The sequence below is a fragment of the Lipotes vexillifer genome, unplaced genomic scaffold (genome assembly GCF_000442215.2).
Source record: "Lipotes vexillifer unplaced genomic scaffold, Lipotes_vexillifer_v1.1 scaffold258, whole genome shotgun sequence".
NCBI classification, from domain to species: Eukaryota; Metazoa; Chordata; class Mammalia; order Artiodactyla; family Lipotidae; genus Lipotes; species Lipotes vexillifer.
In genome coordinates this window covers 958,124-981,808 of record NW_006793735.1, presented here as the reverse complement: position 1 = coordinate 981,808, position 23,685 = coordinate 958,124, and the positions used below count along the sequence as shown (strand labels likewise).

Here is a 23,685-nt window from a genome sequence, read left to right as displayed (position 1 = left end):
CCTGAATTCCAAAATTACCTTTGCTATAGCAGTTGATATCACTTTCCCACTCTAAGATACAGGCGATTAAAAGTCTGCTTAGATGTCAGAATTTATAAAATGGGAATTTAATCTGAACTTTATACCTGATTTTGACCACTTCCAGCTTTAGCATGCCATAATAACACTTAAAAGTCGACAGTCATTTGACTAAAAACACAAATTATTTGTAAACCACTTAATATGTATTTACTTTTGTATACAGATTGTAATCCAAGAAAAACAAAATGGTAAATTAAGAGTTCAGATATCTTAGACAAGACTCGACTTCTGGGCTTCAGAAAGATGTGGAAACTTTTCCCGAAGAAACTTTTCTTTCTTGCTTGCTAAACTTCTCTTCCTTGCTTTGATGCGGGCTTGTTTCTCAATTCTCAATCTAGGTAAATAAAAGCATAACAGCAATTTATACAAAACTATTTCCCTGTTACTCGGTACTGTCAATATATGTCCAAATCAATCACTTAAAGACTTCAATCATGCCCGTCTCTGTATTAGGTGTGTAATGTATATTATTAAACTTGGATAATCATTGTAAACCTACACAAGTCAAAGATAAACATGAAATCAAAAGCATCGGTAATTCTACACCAATTCTCCTTCCTATTTCCTGACTGGAAAGAAAGAACAGATCTGTGAGCCTCTAACAGACTGGGCTTTCTCCTTTATTTTTAGAAATAATGTAGTTTTACTGAATACATTAGATATTTTACATCCTGAGATACGTCCTGAGATGTTTAGTAATTCCCTAATTTCAAATAGCACTCAGTCTAACATCATTTCTCCACAACTGAGAGAATAAAGCCATGCTAAGAGATGATGCTTAGTGCTAGCTGGACTAGCCACTCTGGGTTTGCCTCTACCTATCAGCATCCCAGGGCATTAGGCCTTTGTGCCTCAGCTAAATTATGTTGACTTCTAAGGTCACTTTGGAATTATCAAAATTGCAAATGATAAATTCATGGATGTCTAGCCTCTACTGTACTTAAATTGAAATATAACAATACAGTTAAGAGACAGGTACTGGGACTTCCCTAGTGGTGCAGTGATTAAGAATCAGCCTGCCAATGCGGGGGACACGGGTTCGATCCCTGGTCCAGGAAGATCCCACATGCCGCGGCGCATATGCCACAACTACTGAGCCTGTGCTCTAGAGACTGCGAACCACAACTACTGAAGCCCACGCACCTATAGCCCGTGTTCCACAACAAGAGAAGCCAGCGCGAAAGGAAGCCCGTGCACCGCAACGAAGAGTAGCCCCTGCTCGCCGCAACTAGAGAAAGCCCGCGTGCACCAATGAAGACCCAATGCAGCCATAAATAAATAAATAGATGAAAAAAAAATTCTATATTCAGCAAAACTCATTCCAGAGTGAAGGTGAAATAAAGGCCTTTATATTAAAAAAAAAAAGTACTGAATAACTACAATATGCCAGTGCTATGGGGGAGGTCACAGAAATTTGAGATAAGGGTTATATTTGGATAGAGATAAAAATACATACACAAAATATATAAGCTACTTTATAAATTAAGTATAAAGTAAGACTAAACAAAGTTGAAATCAGATTACGCATTCTATTCATCAGTCTTTGCTCCAACTAAATTTTGGCCATTTAAAAAAATAAACCCATGTGAAAGAATAAAGGTTTGCTATTCTTAAGAATATTCAGAAGATTATGCTGCATGCTCTGAAGGTAAGGCTAAAGGTAGTTTCAAAAACAATATATTTAAGGCCTGTAAAAAGTGACACTGCATTCAAAAATTCTCATACATTAAAGTCACGTTATTTACAGCGTCACCTATTACGGCTAAGGGACAAAAGGATCAAATTGCTCATGAGGTTTGGAGACAGCGAGGAGGAAAAGCCAGTGCAGTTAATTTCTTCAATTGCTTATTTCATTTCACCAAGCCCTGCAATAACATGAGCTCACATTCTATGCAGCTGAAGTATTTGGACCTTCCTTTTAACAAGCCAAAAAGATTTAATCATCTACTTACACAGAACAGATTGATAAACAGAAAGACAACAAAACTTTTGAAAGGATATACATTAAAATGTTAACAGTAGCTATTTCTGGATGGTGAAATTACATAAGACATTTCTTTTTTAACTGATTTTTCTAGTTTTTTGACAATGAACATGTATTAGTTATATAAAAGCTTAACACACGTCATCTGATGTAACAATACATTTTAGTACTAACGGTACTTGTGCTCACCTGACAAAACGTTCCACATAGGGCATTGCAAAGAATCGTTTTCTGTTGTATCTTTTATTTAGGTACCAAGGTATAGGCCACTGCTTGAACTTGTGCCTGCCAAGAAAACAAAAAGGTATCACCCTACAGAAAACATTTAATACATTTTCACTTTTTTACAGAGTTTTAGCCTTCTTTGAACTAAGTATGTTTTCAATAAGATGTAATTGGCTTTTTAAAGATTTTATAGTTTAAATATAAGACACTTATGAATCCACTGCAAAATTGCAGATGTTAATATTTTGCAGTGTTTGCTTCAGATCACTCTTTTAAAAATATATATATATAAAAGTTTAAAGACACAGCTTAAGTTCTCTACTTTCACAATAGCTTCTAGCTGGAGTGTATCATTACCAGATATATTTTGTACTTTTACTACATATATATGTGTGTAGTAATTTTATATATGTACACATCCACATATATACACACACATATAATTTGAAACACTGATATTTACATGTATGTTTTGTTTTTAAAATGTAAGTATATTGCACCAACTGATACAGATATCTATCTATATCTACCTCAACATAACAAAACCTAAAAAATCATAATGCTGAGTAGGAAAAAAGGAAATTGTGAATTCACTGTAACATTTATTTGAAAATATTTCAATTAAAAAAGTAACAGAAGGATTAATTTCAGGGTATATAACCAATCTTCTCTAAAAATCCAGAATTAATCTGTAATGTCAGAAGCCTAAGTTCCAATCTCTTTGTAATTTTGGCATTTAGCATATAATTTGACAGGCAGTGCCACTGGAGCAATGAACCACACTGCTTTAAGCAGAATAGATAAAGGTACTGAATTCCCTCAGTTTATCAGGAATCCCCTCAGTTCGGCAGGATGATAGTCTACCACTATTTTTCAACAACCAAGGGAAAGACACATCCAAAAAGTATTCTGTGACATTACTGCCACATGACTTTTTGTCAGAAAAAAAAATTTAGATGTAATGTTTTGAAGAATCTCTGCATTTAAAAGGCTAATTTAAATATTTTAACATGCAACAGAAAATAAGGGAAAAGGCATTGGAATTATAATGTTTCATTTAATAAGCTACATTGGAAAGATGATGTAACTGCCTTTTTTTTTTTTTCCTGGCCACGAAACATGTGGGATCTTAGTTCCCAGACCAGGATTTGAACTGGAGCCCCCTGCATTGGAAGCGCCACATCTTAACCACTGAACCACCAGGCAAGTCCTGATATAACTGCTTTGTTCCCCACTTTAACTCCAGGAAAGTTAAAAAGCAAAAATTTTTAAACCTTAATGAGAATAGCACTCTTACAGATTCTAAAATTGACACACGTTCTCTCCCGTATCCTCACCCTTTCCTAACTGGCCTCAATTGGATTAATCCCAATAAGTTTAGTAGAAAAGAAAATAGATTCAAAAAAAAAAAAAGAAAAGAAAATAGATGAAAGTTCTTAGGCAGGTATTTTGGCGATTACTCTCTTTTCTGTACTGGATTACACGGTTACAGACAACACAGCCACTCCCCTAAATTTGGCTCCAAGAAGCCCCATTACCGCAAACTCCATTAAAAGAATCTACCAAATGCGTAAGTGCTGTTTTGTAGTGTAATTTCAAGAGTACAGGGAAGGTCTCCAACCACCCAAAATGCCTTCCTCATCTTGCTGACTGATGACAAAAATTTTACTGAACACGCTTCCTTTTGGTAGTTCAACCCAAATACAAATAAACCCCTGGAAGAGAGAATACACTGGGTCTTCTCAATTACTTATACCTCAGTGTGAATGTTTAGTATCACATCCTTTCCCAACGTCTGACAGGACTTTGGAACTGGACACAGGGGACAAGATGCCACAAAGATGAAAAGATTTAATGAAAATAAACTGTTTATTTTATTCAAAATTTGGACTAGGGCCTATCCTAATGGCAGTGGGAGCAAACTGAGACCGGTTCACGTGGCCTTATTCCTGGAGAACTTTTTTAAATAGTTCCAGGTTCCTAATGGGCAAAGAGGATAGGTGTGTCCTAAAATTAGCTTCATGGAATTTATAACCGTCTAAAATTACATGTGCATATGTAACTTTTTCCTGGGGGAAGGATCTATAACTTTCATCAAATTCTTAAAAGGTCATTTGATTCACATAAGATTAAGAACCACTATTATAAAGAACCCATAAATAACTGAATCATGGGAATGGGATGCCTGGCTACCAGATACAGCTACCTTCATTCATATCCTGAAGTTCAAAAGGGGTTTGGGGGCCTCTTTGTATATTAGATACAGCTAATATATCTCATATTCTTAAAAGATGCTGGATGGGGAATGAGGCATGGGACTTCACTCTCATCTTAGAAGAGCCACTATGTACCAGATGATTCTTCCAAAGATGTCTCTTCTCCAAGCACCAGGTCTAGCTTTTTCTTGACCAGTCTGAAGAAGTCTGAGGGCATCTTCCCTTTCCTGGACAACTTTATCTAATGCATCCATGGAATCTACTACCTGAGAAGAGAATAGAAAGATATAATTTCAACAATCACCACATGACAGAATTCCAAAGAAAGAAAACACATAATGACTATGCTCCAGAAAACCTATGATGAATCTTTTTGTCAAAGAACCATTCTGTCAAATATTTCCTAAAAATCTTTCTGGCTGGGTATGCATATACATAGGTGTCTGTAATATCACTTTTTGTAATTTTTTTAAAGTTTAATTTAAATGAAAATCTATTCAGCTCAAATTTCCATATATTACTTTTGTTTGGAGTAGGATACACTTGCATAGATTCCTTTTGGAGACCCAATTTGACTCATCATTTTAAAACTCAATGAGATATTAAGAACTGATTAACAGCTGCTTTTTAAATATTAAAACCTATGTTTTGGCCTTAATTAATTAGTGTGTCCCTAACACTCAGATACAGATATTCTGACCTACTTGGAAGCTGTTGCTATTATAGGGAATGGAATACCAACCTCTCCTGACACTAATCTCCAAAGATCCATCAAGACACAAGAAGATACCATTAGAACTTCTATTTATTTTTTATCTCCTTCTTTTAACATTTCTATTATGTTTGACATTGTACATAATATATTGGCTGAGCAATATATATTTATTCAAAAATAAATATTCATACATTGGGGATTGTAATGACAGGTGAGCTAAATTTTTTCATAATTCTAAATCCTAAGAGCCATTTTTAGGTAGTGATATATGTGTATTATCTTAAGCATCATAACAGATATGAAATACTGCATATACATACTTGTTCCTTGTAAGAAACCTAAAAAGGGGAGGGGCAGTAGATTATAAAGATAATTCCCCAGGTAGATGTGGAACCTAAGAGAGATGTGAAAGCCACATATTTAGATAAACTACTTCATAACCTACATATGCAGCTCACACTCAGCACTTTTATGGCCTACTTAACTCAAAGCCACACTGAGTCCTCACACTACATGAATTTCTACAAAATCCTTGAGAAATAAAAGATGGGTAAGAATGACAAATCCTATCTTGAAGACAGACAAACTTAGAAGAGTGAAGAGACCACACCGATCAGGGCCTAATACAAAGCTCTCTGACCCTTAGGAACTCAGTAAACCTGGCTGTTGACTGACTACATTAAAGAGTCTGCCCAAGGTCAGGGCTGAGGTTCCTAACCGAAATCTAATGTTAGCTCACAAAGATAAGAAAATAAATGGCTACCAAGTCCACAGAGTTAACATCCAATTATTCATGTTTATGCCAACAGATGCGAAAGAAAATCAAAAGTATCAATTAGATACACCCCATTCAAAAATGCCAACTTCAAAGAGCTTTCTTTTCTAGTTTACAACTTTCCCAGAGCCAAAAGTGTCCTTACATAGTTCTGAAGCTTCAGCTTATATTTTAAATTGAGAATAATTCTTTTAAAACTTTTCTTGATAAATTTTCGTTAGTAGTATGTCACAAAGCACTGAGAAAACTGTATTTGAGGTTAAAAAACATTATAATCACTTTCAGTTTAAAACTTTTACTATTTTAGATTCTACTAATTCAGAAAGTATAGTACATATGATTTACTGGGCTGAAGTTCACCTCTGAAATATATTTTTTAAAGCAGGGAGAGGAGATAATCTATTATTGAAGTTTAAAAGTTTTATTAGAACAGCACCATTATAGCAAAAGCTTTTTCATCAAATAAACAATGTGCTACTTATAAACAGCCAATCCACCTAGAAGAGTCTCTAAAGCATAACTTTCCTTAAAAGAAGAGTTGCCAAATATACCTAAAAATAAAGTAACATTACTTTACAAATGTTCTGTAGCAATGAAAACATGTACCACCCAGATCTTAGTTTCTAAATATACCATTCTCCATTCAAAGGAATCAGGGTTCCTCCGTAAAATGGCTGATTCCAGGGTTGGGGCAGGAAAAGTACAAGATGAATCCAGAATATCTTGCCGTTCCTCATCAAAGAATGATGAGGACATATAGGCCAGCTTGAAGGAAAACACACTGGCCAAATCTAGAATGATGATATTAAAGGATTTTAACTCATTGAATAAAATTGGAATGCATGACTCAAGAAAGAAAAGGGAAAGGAAAGGAAAGGAAGACATGGAGAAAAGGAAAAGCCCTTTCTTACGGAAGAAAGCTAACAAATAATGTAGAATGAACAATGAAATTAGAAAATCACCATTTAGCAAACATCACAGTAATAATCACTGATTGAGGCAAAAATCATCATCAATAGATGCTAAAACCAACAAGTCCAAGTTGGAGGGTTTAAAAGATATTTACATGATCTCAATGTAAAGAAAAATTTAGTCACTCTACAGTGGAGAAACCTGACACCAGGCTAACCAAATTACTAATGCTAACAAGTTCAGTAACAGAACAAATCAACATTGCATGCCTCTTCATATGATGCACTGTGAAGAATACAGCATCACTTCTATAATATTCCTGCCAATCATCATGATTATCATGAGAAACATCACAAACCCAAATTGGCCCATCCTCTTCAACAGTGTCAATGTCATGAAACACAAAGAAAGAGTGAGTAATCAGATTCAAGGAGACTCAAGAGACAACACTGAAAACACACCAGCCAGGGGTTTTTTTGCTATAAAAGGACATGTTGGAATAACTAATGAAATTTCATTTAAGATCTGTCGATTATAGTATTGTATCAATCTTAATTTCCTGATTTTGAAAACTGTACAGTGGTTATATAAGGAAATATCCTTGTTTTTTTTGGCAATATACACTAAAGTAGTTATGGGTAAAGGGATATCACATATATAACATACTGTCAAACAGCTGAGGAAAAATGTAGTTATGTGGAGAGGAGGCAAAGACGGATAAAGCAAACGTGGTAAAATACATAGGGAATTTGGGTGAAGGATGCCTCTTTGTATTTTTCTTGTAATTTTTCTGTCAGCCTCATGTTTTATCAAAATAAAGTTTAAAAACTCCAAAATATGATTAACTCAATGTTTATAAAGGCAGAATAACCTTCTCCATAATTAGGGTAAATAATTGAGATTTTATCCAACACCTTCTTTGACTCTCTGCAGGAATATCAGGTCCTAATGGTGGTGAGCAGTGTGGGGAAAGAAACCTGAAGCAGCTGAGGTAAGGCATCAAGACTGAAGCCATTACAAAAAGCTGGGTTCCAATCTCACTGACTACTTACTATGAAACAGAAAAAAATCAATAAAGAGCTGACCCTGAAAGCACTCTATGAAAAAAAGAAACAACCTGATAAATCTAACTAAATAAAACATAAAACCTCTACATGGAAGAAATATCTTAAACATGTACAGCCATGAAAAAAATAATGGCAGATCTTCTGCACTTACTGATACGGAAAAATCTCCAAAATACACTAGTAAGTAGAAGACGCAAGCTTTAGAAGAGTATATACTGTATAACCGCATTTGTGTAAATAAAAATAATCAGGCACATTTCTACATGCAGAGAAAAATTCTGATGAAATTCTGATGGATAAATAGGAAACACACAGGACTGATTACCTCTAGGAATGGAAATAAAGAACCCAAGTGATTTCTTTTTAATGATGAAGAAAATCTAACCTAAATAATAGTTGACCTTTTCACAGTAATGTGAACATACTTAATATTATTGAGCTACAGCAGGGGAATCAAGATGGCAGAGTAGCGGGAAGTAGAGCTCACCTCCCCCCAAAAAACACATCAAAAATACATCTATTTTTTGTATTTCTGTGATATTGGTTGTTATTTCTCCTCTTTCATTTCTTATTTTGTTTATTTGGGTCCTTTTTTCTGGGTAAGCTTGGCTAAAGGTTTGTTAATTTTTTTTATGTTTTCAAAAAACCAGCTCTTAGTTTTATTGGTCTTTTCTATTGGATCTCTATTTTATTTATTTCCTCTCTGATCTTTATTATTTCCTTCCTTCTGCAGACTTTGGGTTTCGTTTGTTCTTCTTTTTCTAATTCTTTTAGGTGGTAGTTTAGGTTGTTTATTTGAGATTTTTCTTATTTCATGAGGAAGGCTTGTATTGCTATGAACTTTCCTCTTAGAACTGCTTTTGTGGCATCCCAGTGGTGGTTACTGTCTTTTGTCTTGAGGTACTTTCTGATTCGTTCTTTGATTTCATTATTGATTTCATTATTGATTTCATTATTGACCCATTGGTGTTTTTGTAGCATGTTCTTTAGTTTCCATGTGTTTGTTTTTTTCCCATTTTTCTCACTGTGGTGCATTTCTAGTTTCATACCATTGTGGTCAGAAAAAATGCTTGAGATAATTTCTATCTGCTTAAATTTGTTGAGGCTTGTTTTGTGACCTAGTATGTGGTCTGTCCTAGAGAATGTTCCATGCATGCTTGAATGCATGTGTATTCTGAATTGTTCTGTGGAACAATTCTCACAGAAAACTAACTGGAAACTGGCAGAAGATCTCCTACACAACCAATGCTGCACGAAAGATCTCCATGTAACCAGGCAGAACAGAAAAAAAAGGGGCATCAGGTCAGGATGTGCCCCTGGGAAGGATCTGTAAGGAAGAGAAGGTTCACATGGGCAGACCCTCACTCTAGGGAGGGAGTTATCAACCCACAATCTGGGCACCTCCATCCCAGTCCTGGGGTCCTGCGAGGAGACAAGCCCCCTTGCCTGGTGGGAAATCTGCTGAGACAGACAGAAGAGCTAGAGAAGCCTAGACTCTACTTGGGAGGAGTGCATTCATGCTGGCTTGCTAACAATTAGGTCTGAGAGCCTTGTACTGGCAGCTCCTTGCTGTACTTCCCAATCTGAAAGGGCTAATGCCCTGACCTCACTCACTCCACACCATAGCCTGGCATGAGATCAGGGCAAAGATTCAGTCTACTTAGGCAGAGACAGACCAGGGTGCCTGGGATGTGATCTGGGCAGAGCCACAGACAGAACCACACAGGTGGTACACAGGTTTGCTGTGACCACAGGAGCCTCACTTGCTTCAGCAATCACCTCCTTTGGGGCAGGGCAACAGAGACTAATTGAACCTGACCCTCAGGCTTCTATTCCAACAACTGGGGAGCAGACCCCACCCCTGACTGGGCAGTCACAGCTACAGAGCCAAGAGGAAGCCCTGCCTCACATCCAGCACAGACTCTAGACACCAGTCACACCCCCTATCAAGGAAATAATGATGAGTACTCTTAAGAAGGACATGACTGGCATCCAAAACCAGCCCCCACACCAAAAATACTGGACACAGTCTACACAGGGACACTCCCACATAAAAACCCCCCTTTAAGACCACAGTAGATAACTCTTTTTCCTAAATTCACAGAGACAGTGAAAGTTTAGTAAACTGAAAAAACAGAGGAACTACTCCCAATTTAAAAAAACAAGAGAAATCCCCTGAAAGAACAAATAATAAAATAGACCTCACCAGTCTACAGACCCTGAGTTCAAAATAGAAATAGTAAAAGCAGGGACTTCCCTGGTGGCACAGTGGTTAAGAATCCACCTGCCAATGCAGGGAACACGGGTTCAGTCCCTGGTCTGGGAAGATCCCACATGCCGTGGAGCAACTAAGCCCATTGCTCACACACAACTTGTGGCTCACCCACAACTCCTAAGCCTGCACTCTAGAGCCCACGAGCCACAACTACTGAGCCCACGTGCCACAACTACTGAAGTCTGCATACCTACAGCCCATGCTCCACAATGAGAGAAGCCACCGTAATGAGAAGCCCACGCACCATGATGAAGAGTAGCCCCTGCTTGCCGCAACTAGAGAAAGCCCGTGAGAAGCAACGAAGACCCAACACAGCCAAAAATAAATAAATAAACACATAATTTTAAATAAATAAATAAATAAAAGCAGATAAAAATAATAAAAATAAAGATCACTATAACAAGGAACCAGAAGCTTTATAAAGATGAACCAATCAAAATTAGACAATTCAATTGCCAGTATGAAAACCAATCTAGAAGCAATGAATAGCATACTAAATGACACAGAAGGGACAAATAAGTAATCTGGAAGACAGAATAATGGAAACTACCCAATCAAAATAGCAGACAGAAAGACAAATGAAAAAAATGAAAGCACCACAACAAAGAGTAGTCCCCACTCGCTGCAACCAGAGGAAGCCCTCATGCAGCAACAAAGATCCAGCACAGCCAAAAAAAAATTTTTTTAATTTAAAAATAAATAAATAAAAATAAATTTTAGGGCTTCCCTGGTGGCACAGTGGTTGAGAGTCCGCCTGCCGATGCAGGGAACACGGGTTCGTGCCCCGGTCCAGGAGGATCCCACATGCCGCGGAGCAGCTGGGCCCATGAGCCATGGCCGCTGAGCCTGCGCATGCGGAGCCTGTGCTCCGCAACGGGAGAGGCCACAACAGTGAGAGGCCTGCGTACCGCAAAAATAAATAAATAAATAAATAAAAGAATTCAGCAATACTAAACCTACCCTAAAAGAAATATTGAAGGGTCTTCTCTAAATAGAAAAGAAGAAAGACTCTATAGGAAAGGGAAAATCACAGTAGGAAAGGCAAATATATAAAAGGACTGAAAATCATTTAAATAAGCCAGTACACAGATTAAAAAACAATCAAAGAAATTTTGTAAAAGCAATGGTAACTACAATTAACAGCAAAAGGATAAGCATGTAGATGTAAAACAGGACACCAAAATCACAACATGTTGGGGAGGGAAGAATAAAAATGTAGATCTTTTAGAATGTGTTTGAACTTGTATGATTATCAGTTTAAAGCAACTAGATATAGTTATGGGTCAACATGCCATACTTATGATACGGTAACCACATATCAAAAACCTACAATAGATTCACAAAAACAAAAAGAAAGGAACTCAAGGGAATTCCCTGGCGGTCCAGTGGTTAGGACTCTGTGCTTTCACTGCCGAGCGCACAGGTTCAATCCTTGGGTGGGGAGCTAAGAATCCTGCAAGCCATGCAGCATGGCAAACAAAAAAAAGGAACTCAAGCATACTACAAAAGAAAATAATCAAGCCACAAAAGGAAAAACAAAAAGAAGAAATTAACAAAGAAAAACTATAAAATAACCCCTGGAAAACAAAGATTAAAATGGAAAAAAGTGCATACTAATAAATAATTACTTTAAATGTCAATGGACTAAATGCTCCAATTAAAAGACACAGAGTGGCAGACTGGATTAAAAAACCAAGAACCTACAATATGCTGCCTGAGAGACTCACTTCAGGGTGAAAGACAGTCTGAAAATGAGGGGATCGAAAAAGATATTTCATGCAAATGGAAATGACAAGAAATTGGGGTAGCAATACTCCTATCAGACAAAACAGACTTTAAAACAAAGGCCATAAAGAAAGACAAAGGACACTATATAATGATAAAAGGATCAATACAGAAGAGGATATTACACTCATCAACATATATGCACCCAATATCGGAGCACCTAAATATATAAAATGAATACTAACAGATGTAAAGGGAGAAATGGACAATAATACAATAATTGCAGGAGACTTTAACACCCCACTGACATCAATGGACAGATCATCCAGATAGAAAATCAATAAGGTAACAGAGGTCCTAAATGACACAACAGACCAGCTGGACTTAATTGACATATGGGACACTACATTAAAAAAAAACAGAATACACATGCATTCAAGCATGCATGGAACATTCTCTAGGACAGACCACATACTAGGTCACAAAACAAGCCTCAACAAATTTAAGCAGATAGAAATTATCTCAAGCATTTTTTCTGACCACAATGGTATGAAACTAGAAATGCACCACAGTGAGAAAAATGGGAAAAAAACAAACACATGGAAACTAAAGAACATGCTACAAAAACACCAATGGGTCAATAATGAAATCAAAGAACGAATCAGAAAATACCTCAAGACAAAAGACAGTAACCACCACTGGGATGCCACAAAAGCAGTTCTAAGAGGAAAGTTCATAGCAATACAAGCCTTCCTCATGAAATAAGAAAAATCTCAAATAAACAACCTAAACTACCACCTAAAAGAATTAGAAAAAGAAGAACAAACGAAACCCAAAGTCTGCAGAAGGAAGGAAATAATAAAGATCAGAGAGGAAATAAATAAAATAGAGATCCAATAGAAAAGACCAATAAAACTAAGAGCTGGTTTTTTGAAAACATAAAAAAAATTAACAAACCTTTAGCCAAGCTTACCCAGAAAAAAGGACCCAAATAAACAAAATAAGAAATGAAAGAGGAGAAATAACAACCAATATCACAGAAATACAAAAAATCATAAGAGAACACTATGAATAGTTATATGTCAACAAATTGAAAAACCTAGAAGAAATGGAAAAGTTTCTAGAAACATACAGCCTACCAAAAGTGAGTTAAGAAGAAACAGATTATCTGAACAGATCAATCACTAGAAGTGAAATAGAATATGTAATTAAAAAACTCCCTGCAAACAAGAGTCCAGGACCAACTGCTTCACTGGAGAATTCTATCAAACATACAAAGAACTTAATATTTATAACAAACCTTCTCAAACTATTCCAAAAGACTGAAGAGGTGGCAACACTCCCAAAGATATTCTATGAAGCCACCAGTAGCCTGACTGATAACAACACCAGACAAAGACACTACAAAAAATAGAAAATTACAGGTCAACACCTTTGATGAATACAGACACAAAAAATTTCAATAAAATATCAGCAAACTAAATCCAGCAATACTTAAAAAGGATCATACACCATGATCACGTTGGATTCACTCCAGGGTCACAAGGATGGTTCAACATAGGCAAATCAAGCAATGTGATACACCACATTAACAAAAGGAAAGACAAAAAGCACATGAGCAAGCATCTCAATAGATGCACAAAAAGCATTTGACAAAATTCAACATCCATTCATGTTAAAAGCTCTCACCAAAGTGGGCAGAGAGGGAACATATCTCAACATAATAAAAGCCCTTTACGACAAACCCACAGCCAGCATAATACTCAATGGTGAAAAGCTGAAAGCCTTCCTGCTAAATTCAGGAATAAAGATGCCCACTCTCACCACTTCTTTTCAACACAGTACATAGTATTGGACGTCCCAGCCTCAGCAATCAGAAAAGAAATAAAAGGTATCCAAATTGGAAGGGAAGAGGTAACACTGTCACTATTTGCATATGACATGATACTCTATATAGAGAACTCTGAAGTCTCCACACAAGAACTAATAAATGAATTCAGCAAGGTAACAGGATATAAAATTAATATACAGAAATCTGTTGCATTTTTTTACACTATCAATGAAATATCACAAAGAGAAGTTTAAAAAAATTTTTTTAATTGTGTCAAAAAAACAAAGCCTAGGAATAAACTTAATCAAGGTGAAAGACCTATAAACTGAAAACTATAAAACACTGATAAAGGAAACTGAAGATTATTCGAAGAAATGAAAAGATACCTTATGCCCTTGGACTGGAAGACATAATACTGTTAAAATAGCCATACTACCCAAAGCAATCTACAGATTTAACGCAACCCCTATCAAAATACTCATGACAGTTTTCACAGAACTAGAACAAATAATCCTAAAATTTATATGGAACCACAAAAGACCCAGAATTGCCAAAGCAATCCTGAGAAAAAGGAACAAAGCTGAAGGTACAACCCTTCCAAACTTCAGACTATACTACAAAACTACAGTAATCCAAACACAGTGGCATTGGCACAAAAACAGACATATAAATCAATGGAACAGAATAGAGTGTCCAAAAATAAACCCATGCACCTACACTCAATTAATCTACAACTTCAGACTATACTACAAAACTACAGTTATCAAAACACTATGGTACTGGCACAAAAAGAGACAGATCCATGGAACAGAACAGAGAGCCCAGAAATAAACCCACACACCTATGGTCAATTAATCTTAGACAAAGGAGGCAAGACTATACAATGGAGAAAAGAATCTCTTCAGCAAATGGTGTTGGGAAAGCTGGACAGCCACATGTAAATCAATAAATTAGAACACTCCCTTACGCCATATGAAAAAATAAACTCAAAATGGTTTAAAGGCCTAAATATAAGACATGACACCATAAAACTCCTAGAAGAGAACATAGACAAAATGTTCTTAGACATAAATCATAGCAATATTTTCTTACATCAGTCTCCCAAAGCAAAGGAAATAAAAGCAAAAATAAACAAGTGGGACATAATCAAAATGTAAAAGCTTTTGCGCAGCAAAGGAAACCATCAATGAAATGAAAAGACAACATATGGAACAGGAGAAAATATTTGTAAATGATGCGACTGACAAGAGGTTAATACCCAAAATACACAAACAGCTCATACAACTCAATATTGAAAAAACAAACAACCTAATCAAAAAATGGGCAGAAGACCTAAATAGACATTTCCCCAAAGACATACAGATGGCCAACAGCCACACGAAAAGATGCTCAACATCGCTAATTATTGAAGAAATGCAAATCAAAACCAAATGAGATATCACCTCACACTGGTCAGAATGGCTATCATCAAAATGTCTACAAATAATAAATACTGGAGAAGGTGTGGAGAAAAGGGAACCCTTCTGCACTTTTGGTGGGAATGTAAATTGGTGCAGCCACTACAGAAAATTTTCCTTTAAAAACTAAAAATAGTGCTACCATATGATCCAGCAATCCCACTCCTTGGTATATTTCTGGAAAAAAGAAAAACTCGAATTTGGAAAGATACATGCACCCCAATGTTCACAGCAGCACTATTTACAACAGCCAAGACATGGAAACAACTGAAGTGCCCATGAACAGACAACTGGCTTAGGAAGATGTAGTGTATATATACCAATACATATATATACACACACACATGTATATACATACACACACACACACACACACACACACACACACACAGAGGAATATTACTCAGACACAATAAAGAACGAAATACTGCCATTTGCAGCAACATGGATGAACCTAGAGAATGTTATACTTAGTGAAGTCAGAGAAAGAAAGATCAATATCATATGATACCGTTTATATGCTGAATCTAAAAAAAAAAAAGATACAAATGAATCTATATACAAAACAGAAGAAGACTCACAGACATAGAAAAAAAACGTATGGTTACCAAAGAGGAGAGGGAGTGGGGGAAGGATAAATTAGGAATATGGAATTAACAGATAGAAACTACTATACATAAAATAGATAAGCAACAAGGATTTACTGCACAGCACAGGGAGTTATGTTCAATATCTTGTAATAACCTATATTGGAAAACAATCTGGAAAAAAATACATATATATAAAACTGAATCACTATGCTGTACACCTGAAACTAACACAATTTTATAAATTAACTATGCTTTAATTAAAAAACTGTACACTTAAAAATGGTTAAGATGATAAGTTTTGTTACGGGTTTTTTACATCAATTAAAAAAAAAGCATTAAACAAATCTGACCTAGTTGGTGCAGAAGTAGCTAAACCAGAACTAGAAATGTAAAACAGTGCAGGTACTTTAGAAAACGGGTGGGCTGTTTCCTAAAATTTCAAACACAGATTTACCAAACAACACAGCAGTTTTACTCCTAGGTATCTACCCAAGATAAATAAAAACATATGTCCACACATATGCTGGGGGCTGTAGGTAGGAATGGGAGTGACTGCAGATGGGCATGAGATTTCTTTTTGGGATGATGGAAATGTTCTAAATTAGATAGTAGTGATAGTTGCATAACTCTGTAAATTTCCTAAGAATCAAGCAGAAATAGAAAGAAAGCTACTTGCCAAGAATTATAGGAACCATACACTCACACCTTTTAGCTTTTATCCCACACTCAGCAGTCTCCAGCCTCCCACAAATCTCACCTTTTCTAACCGCTCCGGACTTGGCATTGGCAATTTCTGCCGCTTAGCCTCCTGTTCTAGAGTTAGGAGCATGTTTCTTTCTTTCAGGAGAACATACCTATATCAAAAAACAGAGCTTGTAATGCTATTCTGTGCTTATATTAATAAAATTGTGATTTTTTGACAGCAAAATTAATGATCTGTACTCAAAACTCCTTTAGAATAATCCTTTATATAGAGCTATATCTATTCTTTACTCATTTGTTCAATAAATTTTCCATGTGCCACATACTGCATTAAGTAAGTGCCAGAAGAATTACAAAAAAGCATAAAACGTAGTCCCTACATTCTAAGTGGAGAGAGAAGATGGAAGATAAATAACACTTATTCAGTTCCTGCTATACACCAGGCAATGTGCTAAATAAGCACATATATACATTTATTTCACTGAATTCTCACAACAATTCTGAAGTTGGAACTATTTACACATTCTAAATGAAGAAACTAAAGCTGAGAGAAGAAAGGTTTCGGGGGGCACATGGCTAATTCAAGATTCAAATCCTGAACTCCCTGGGTGGAAAACCCATTCTATTTCCAGCCCACTATGCTCCCTCCACAACTGAAATGTGGTGTGCTATACTCAGTGGTATAGACAACAAGTGGGAGAGATGAGACATTCCTTCTGACTAAGATGATCAACGAAAGCTTCATAAAGATGGGATATGTTAGGCTGGAAAGGAAACCAAAGCAAACACAATCAAATCACTGAAATCAAAACACTGAGGTGGTAAAGCTCAAGTGTGACTTCTGTGAATAAATAAGTTTGATTGAGAACCAGAGCTGGAAGAAAGGAAAGGAAATAAATGTGGAGGGCAAAGAAAATGAAACAAAGGAATTGGGGTACTTTCTGGTATGGAAGAAGACGATTTGGGGGGAAGGAGTGGCAGAAGATAAACTATTTGGCTTTAGCCAGGATGAATATTGAAACTACCTTAACTATCCCTTTATGAATAACAGTAAACGTGCTTTAAAACAACGTATTTTTTACCATGAATCTGTGCTGTTTTAAACATAACACTTCTGACACCAAATGAGGGGTTTTTCTCTCCTGACAGTAACATGTTGTCTTTTCCAACTCCCTGACACTAACTACCTGAAGTCAGAGCCAGATTCCACAGATTTAAGTGTTCAGTCCCACAGGAAAGACTGCCCCCCACTTCAGATGCCAACAGCAATTTCCAGGCCTCCCCCATATCTGACTGACCAGCTACAAACTGGGGGTTCCAACAACCCTGTCCATGGGTTTGATAATTTGATAGAATAGCTCACAGAATTCAGGAAAGCACTTTACTCTCTTACTGGTTTATTATAAAGGATACAACTCAGAAACAGCCAGATGGAAGAGATGCACAAGACAAGATATGGGGAAGGGGTGCAAAGCTTCCATGCCTTCTCAAGGCACACCACCCTCCCAGAACCTCCATGTACTTACCAACTTGGAAGCTCTCCAAACCTAGTTGTTTCGGGTTTATTATGGAGGTGTCATTATGCAGGCATGATTGATTAAATCACTGGCCACTGGTGACTGAACTCGATCTCTAGTCCCTCTCCCTCCCCAAAAGTGGGGGTGGTGGTGAGGCTGAATGTTCCATCCGCTAATCACACCTTGGCCTTTCTGGCAATCAGCCTCTATCCTGAAGCTACACAACAATACCCCCCAGCCCCCACCCCCAAGAGCTGCCTGATTAGAAGACACTCATATCACTCAGGCAATTCCAAGGGATTGAGGAGCTGTGTGTTAAGCGATCAAAGACAAAATATATTTTCTTATTGTATCACATAAATAAGCCTGTAATATTAGTGGTTTTATAAGCATTTTACAGTTCTTTAATCTGCCATGAAAGATAACCCTTTAAATCAAGGGATAAAACTTTAAATGCCTACTACAGTGCCTGGACAAATAGTAATTATGAGTGAAGGGAGCATGGTGAAAGAACAACAAGATGGGGAAGAAGTGGTATGCACTGCTCCATTTATACCAGCCAACTGTCACCATGTAAAAATGCAGGTTCAGTGCTGCAACATCACAGGTCTGATTATTCAAGAGGAGCCAGGGGCTTCCGTGGTGGTGCAGTGGTTGAGAGTCCACCTGCTGATGCAGGGGATGCGGGTTCGTGCCCCGGTCCGGGAAGATCCCACATGCCGCGGAGCGGCTGGGCCCGTGAGCCATGGCCGCTGAGCCTGCGCGTCCGGAGCCTGTGCTCCACAACAGGAGAGGCCACAAGAGTGAGAGGCCTGCGTACCGCAAAAAAAAAAAAAAGAGGAGCCAGAAATCCTTATTTTTGTGTGAAACTTCCCAATTTTTAAAACACAGCGCAGCCCAAACAAACATATCTCTGGGTTAAATATAGTCGATTAATGTGGGGGGATAAGGGGGTCAAAAGGTACAAATTCCCAGTTATAAAAGGAAAAAGTCATGGGGATGTTATGTACGGCAATGTTGACTATAGTCAATAATACTGTACTGCATATTTAAAAGTACCTCAGAGAATGGATCTTGAAAATTCTCACCACAAGGAAAAATACTTTTTGTAACTATGTATGGTGACAGATATTAACTGGACTTATTGTGATCATTTTACAATATATACAAATATTGAACCATTACATTGCACATCTGAAACTAATACAATGTTATGTCAATTATACTTCAATTTATATATGTATATATACAATGCAAATCTGTCTTAAATCCTCTCAATTCTTTCTAATTTATCAGGAGAACCTGCCAGGAAAACCTACCCAAATTTCCAATTAAGTGCACCCTCCAATACTCTTCCTCAAAGCAAAAAAGCTAAAGCTTCCAGACCATGCAAAAGGTAATAAAAAGGAAGAAGGCCTAAATGTGACCAACTCATCCCCATTTTGCTTTATTAGTTTCTTGAAATTCTTAGTATAAAAGTGGTAGTATGACTGGTAGCAGTTACAGTAAAATTTCTAAACTCCCAACTATTTAAGAACTCTGATACATCTGTCATAATGTAATTTAACCTCTGTAGTACTTATAAAAATTTTAATGATCTTATATATCACCAACAGTACTATAAATCACTTTACTTAATTTCTTACATCAGGTAAAGTTTATACCTCATTATTATACTATAACTGCTTCAAACACTTAGATGTTAATGGACTCAGTATACTTACCAAAGTTTATGTAAATCTTCATTACTTTTGTTCCTTAATTGCTGACAGGTCCATGAAGCTCCTATTAAAATGATAAATTCATAACATGAAATAATTTTCTAGCTACATGCCCTTTGGCAAATTACTTAGCCTCTCTAAACCTGTTTCCTTATCTATAAAATGTGTAATAGCTTTATTATATTATAGTACAATATATAATTAGGATTTGTAAATAAATTAGATAACACATATGAAAATATTAGTAATGTGACTGGCAACAGCATTCAAAAACTGTTATTAGTAGTAAAGAATGTACCTTCACAGTCTAATGTCAAAATACTTAGTATCATTATAAATTAATTTTCAATTATCTCTTAAAAAATGAAATGTAAAACAAACCCCAAACCACACTTTAGTTAATTTCAACCTACTCCTCTTCTAAACCTTTTGCCAACCTTCCAAGGAACAGTTAACTCTACTATTATACTGTCCTTCTAATCTTCTCTAATAGACATTCCCAAAGGAAATCAAAAAAGGAAACACTTAAGTAATTCCCAAACTGGATAAATAATCCCAAAATGACAGAGGGTTCAATAAAATTATTTAATATAGGTCAACCCAAATATCTCACCAGATTTCACTTTTTCTTCCCCCCAGTTCTTTGGGTCATCAAAAAATTCTTCCAGTCCTCTCCTAGACAATGTGGTATGAAGTAATCTACACTGGTGAAAAGATGTGACGTTTGGTGTATTCTTAGTCAACAGACAAAGAGAAAACCTGCAACTGAACATATATAAACAAGTGATTCAAGTTTCACAACATTTGGATTTTATAAGCAATAAACGGAATCATTTCCTCATCTACAATGTCAAAAAACCAACTTGGGGTTTCTGCCCAAGAAACGATAAACTCATAAAATGCTTTAGAAATTATTTTTAACATGCCATTATATATGTTGCTATCCTGTAACTTCAGAGCCAATATATTGACATAATTATATATATATATTTTTAAAGGTATTTTTAAAAATTTATTTATTTTATTTATTTATTTTTGGCTGCATTGGGTCTTTGTTGCTGTGCACAGGGTTTTCTCTAGTTGCAGTGAGCGGGGGCCACTCTTTGTTGCAGTGCACGGGCTTCCCATTGAGGTGGCCTCTCCTGTTGCAGAGCACGGGCTCCAGGCGCCCAGGCCTCAGGAGTTGTGGCTCGCGGGCTCCAGAGCGCAGGCCCAGCAGTTGTTGCGCACGAGCTTAGTTGCTCCGCGGCATGTGGGATCTTCCCTGACCAGGGCTCGAACCCGTGTCCCCTGCCTTGGCAGGCGGATTCCCAACACTGTGCCACCAGGGAAGCCCGACATAATTATATTTTAAGGTAACATTTTTAAGTCCTTCATATGTGGCTAGTGGGCATATAAGCAGATAAAAACATTCTGAACTTTAATTTTGCAACACATCAGAGACCCCAATGCTTCCTCCTTTAACCCAGTAATTCCACTGCATTTAGAAATTTCAACTAAAGAAATTATCAGAGGGAGTCCCCTGGTGGCACAGTGGTTAAGACTCCAAGCTCCCAATGCAGGGGGCCTGGGTCTGGGAACTAGATCCCACATGCATGCTGCAACTAAGAGTTTGCATGCCACAACCAAGGAGCCCACATGTTACAACTAAGGAGCCCTCGAGCCACAATTAAGGAGCCTGCCTGCCACAACTAAAACTTGATGCAACCAAATAAATAAAAAAATAATAAATTTTTTTTAAAAAAAGACAAATTATCATAGATGGGAATTGATAAATCAAAGTGTCTATTGTGATCATTTTGTAATGTATAAAAATATAGAATCACTATGTTGTACACCTGAAACTAATATAATATTGTAAGTCAATTATACTTTTAAAAAGTCTATTAAAGCATTATATATGATATCAAAAAGCTGATAATAATGTAAACGTGTAACTGGGGAATGGTTAAAAACATTACTGTGCATCTGTATGATAATCTATTATGCAGTAATCTAAAAGTCATGTTTATAAAGAATATTTAATGACACGGAGAAATAACTTAAAATACAATAATGAAGTGTATGACAAATGTTGTATTCCTACCTAGAAAAATTTAACGTGAATCTAATCATGAGGAAACAATCAGACAAATCCAAATGAAGGAATATTCTAAAAAGACTGACCTTATTAAAAATGTCAATATCATGAAAGAGAAAAAAGGAACCATTCTGGATTAAAGAAGACTAATGATACATGACAATTAACCGGATAAATGTTCATTGACTGGACTCTGAATTAAAAATTAAGAAAGAAAAAAAAAATTCCCCAGTGTGATCACTGTAGTATTGTGGTTAAGACAGTGTTCTTGTTCTTAGGAGATATATGCTGAAATGTCATGATGTTTGCAATTCTGACATGCCTCAAATAGTTCAGAAAAATAAAGGCATGGATATAAAAAGTATAGAAAATGTGACAAAATGCTGAGGATTGGTTAACATAGGTGCAGAGTATATGGTCATTCTTTGTACTACTCTTACAACTTTCCTTTTGGTTTGAAATTTTTTTAAATAAAAAGTTGGAGAAACAAGGGTAGAACACAAAAACACATATACGTAAATATTATTCTGATTTTATTTTAAAATTACATGTATGTCTATATATTCAAAGTTAAAAAGAATAGAAGAAAATCTGTTTATCTCTGAATGGTAAAACCATAGTTGATGTTTACTTTCTTCTTCAAAGCACTTTACCCTATTTTCCAAAGTGTCTGTAAATGAACAGATATTTATTCAACAGTAATGATAAAATCCAAATTTTTTTTAAGGAAAAACGATGATGAGATGGAAGAGACGACTGACTCAAGTTTGCTACTTTTCCAGTTACAACCCCTGAACCTCTGAAAAAAACAAACCAAAAAAATTGCTTATCTCTGAGGTTAATGTAAGTTCACTATATCTGAGAGATGCCCAATAAATGTGCTGGATTCAAGAGCACATACATTACTTCCTTTTTTTAAAAAAATGACATACCCAACTACTTGTAAAATTTAACTCATTAGAAACAAACGCTAATAAAAGGGAGGAAATCGTACACCATAACGTCAAAAATGATCGGTCTGTCCAGAAGACAAGCGGTCTTTCTAGAAATAATAACCAACACGTGTAGGATATTCTTTTCTCACACCTGCAGGGCGGCTTTCCGTTCATTTGGCTACTTTCATTTATTCACTCAACATTTACTGAACAATCTCTTTTTGACAGACTCTGGGAGTACACCCTCCCACCCCTTTTTTAATCCATCCAAACCTGACACTGCCTTCAGTTCCACAGCCAAAAGCTCTTCAGCGAAGTTTTTCCCAACTCACCCTGCCGAACAGGATGCTTCCGTACCTCTAGGTTTAGTTCAACAAATACTGGTTTTCTACAGATCCCACTAACTGCCTGGCCCACAGTAGGTGGCAACAAAATGTTTGAGGAACATACGGAAATGTCGCAGGTGGGGGACTTCTCCAAGGTCACTCACTCCTCACGGACGTGGGTTCGGGCCCAGCCATCCCAGGAGCCTTTCCATCCCTAAGCGTTTCTCAGCACCTCGGCAACCAAACAAGATCCAAAGTTGGAGAAATGGACAGACCTACTCCTCACATCACTTACCTTGTGCTAGCAGGGGCCTGAGGACTTATTAACGACCTGGAAGCCTTCAGGGCCGCCGAGACTCTTCGGCAGAAAACAGCCAAACAGGCGGCAGCCATTTTTCCGCATAAGTAAGCAAACCGCATTTCCGCCACCATGATGTCACTTCCGGCGTCTCACGCCGACCGGATGACGAGACAGGAATTGGCTTTGCCCTCACTCAACATGGCCACATTCCAGCTTCGCTCTCGTTGAGAAACTGGCTCTCTCGGCTCCC

The 23,685-nt window shown here is 36.8% G+C and overlaps 1 protein-coding gene across 4 annotated transcripts; it reads right to left on the bottom strand.

Annotated features, from left to right (window-relative positions):
• Positions 1-91: 91 nt before the first annotated feature.
• MRPL47 (mitochondrial ribosomal protein L47) lies at positions 92-23,580 on the bottom strand. Of its 4 annotated transcripts, none has more exons than XM_007466690.1 (7): positions 23,430-23,580; positions 20,407-20,558; positions 19,797-19,857; positions 16,611-16,707; positions 4,642-4,772; positions 2,255-2,350; positions 92-415 (listed from the first exon to the last, which is right to left on the bottom strand). In XM_007466690.1, exons 1-7 carry the CDS (start codon positions 23,564-23,566, stop codon positions 292-294), a joined length of 798 nt encoding a protein of 265 aa, XP_007466752.1. In that variant the 5' UTR covers positions 23,567-23,580; the 3' UTR covers positions 92-291. The 4 variants fall into 4 exon arrangements, with proteins under 4 accessions (XP_007466752.1, XP_007466753.1, XP_007466755.1 ...); XM_007466691.1 differs by having other exon boundaries at positions 254-415; positions 20,407-20,552; positions 23,430-23,527; XM_007466692.1 differs by having other exon boundaries at positions 292-415; positions 20,407-20,492; positions 23,430-23,527.
• Between the last annotated feature and the right edge of the window lie 105 nt (positions 23,581-23,685).

What these genes read in the sequence shown, in the direction of transcription:
- MRPL47 (XM_007466690.1), bottom strand. Translation starts at nt 23,566, where the DNA reads ATGGTGGCGGAAATGCGGTTTGCTTACTTATGCGGAAAAATGGCTGCC. An exon ending in GGAAGAAAAAGTGAAATCTG is followed by an intron (nt 19,858 to 20,406) that starts GTGAGATATTTG and finishes TCATTTTAATAG; the next exon opens with GAGCTTCATGGACCTGTCAG. An exon ending in ATCTTTGGAAGAATCATCTG is followed by an intron (nt 2,351 to 4,641) that starts GTACATAGTGGC and finishes TTTTCTTGGCAG; the next exon opens with GCACAAGTTCAAGCAGTGGC.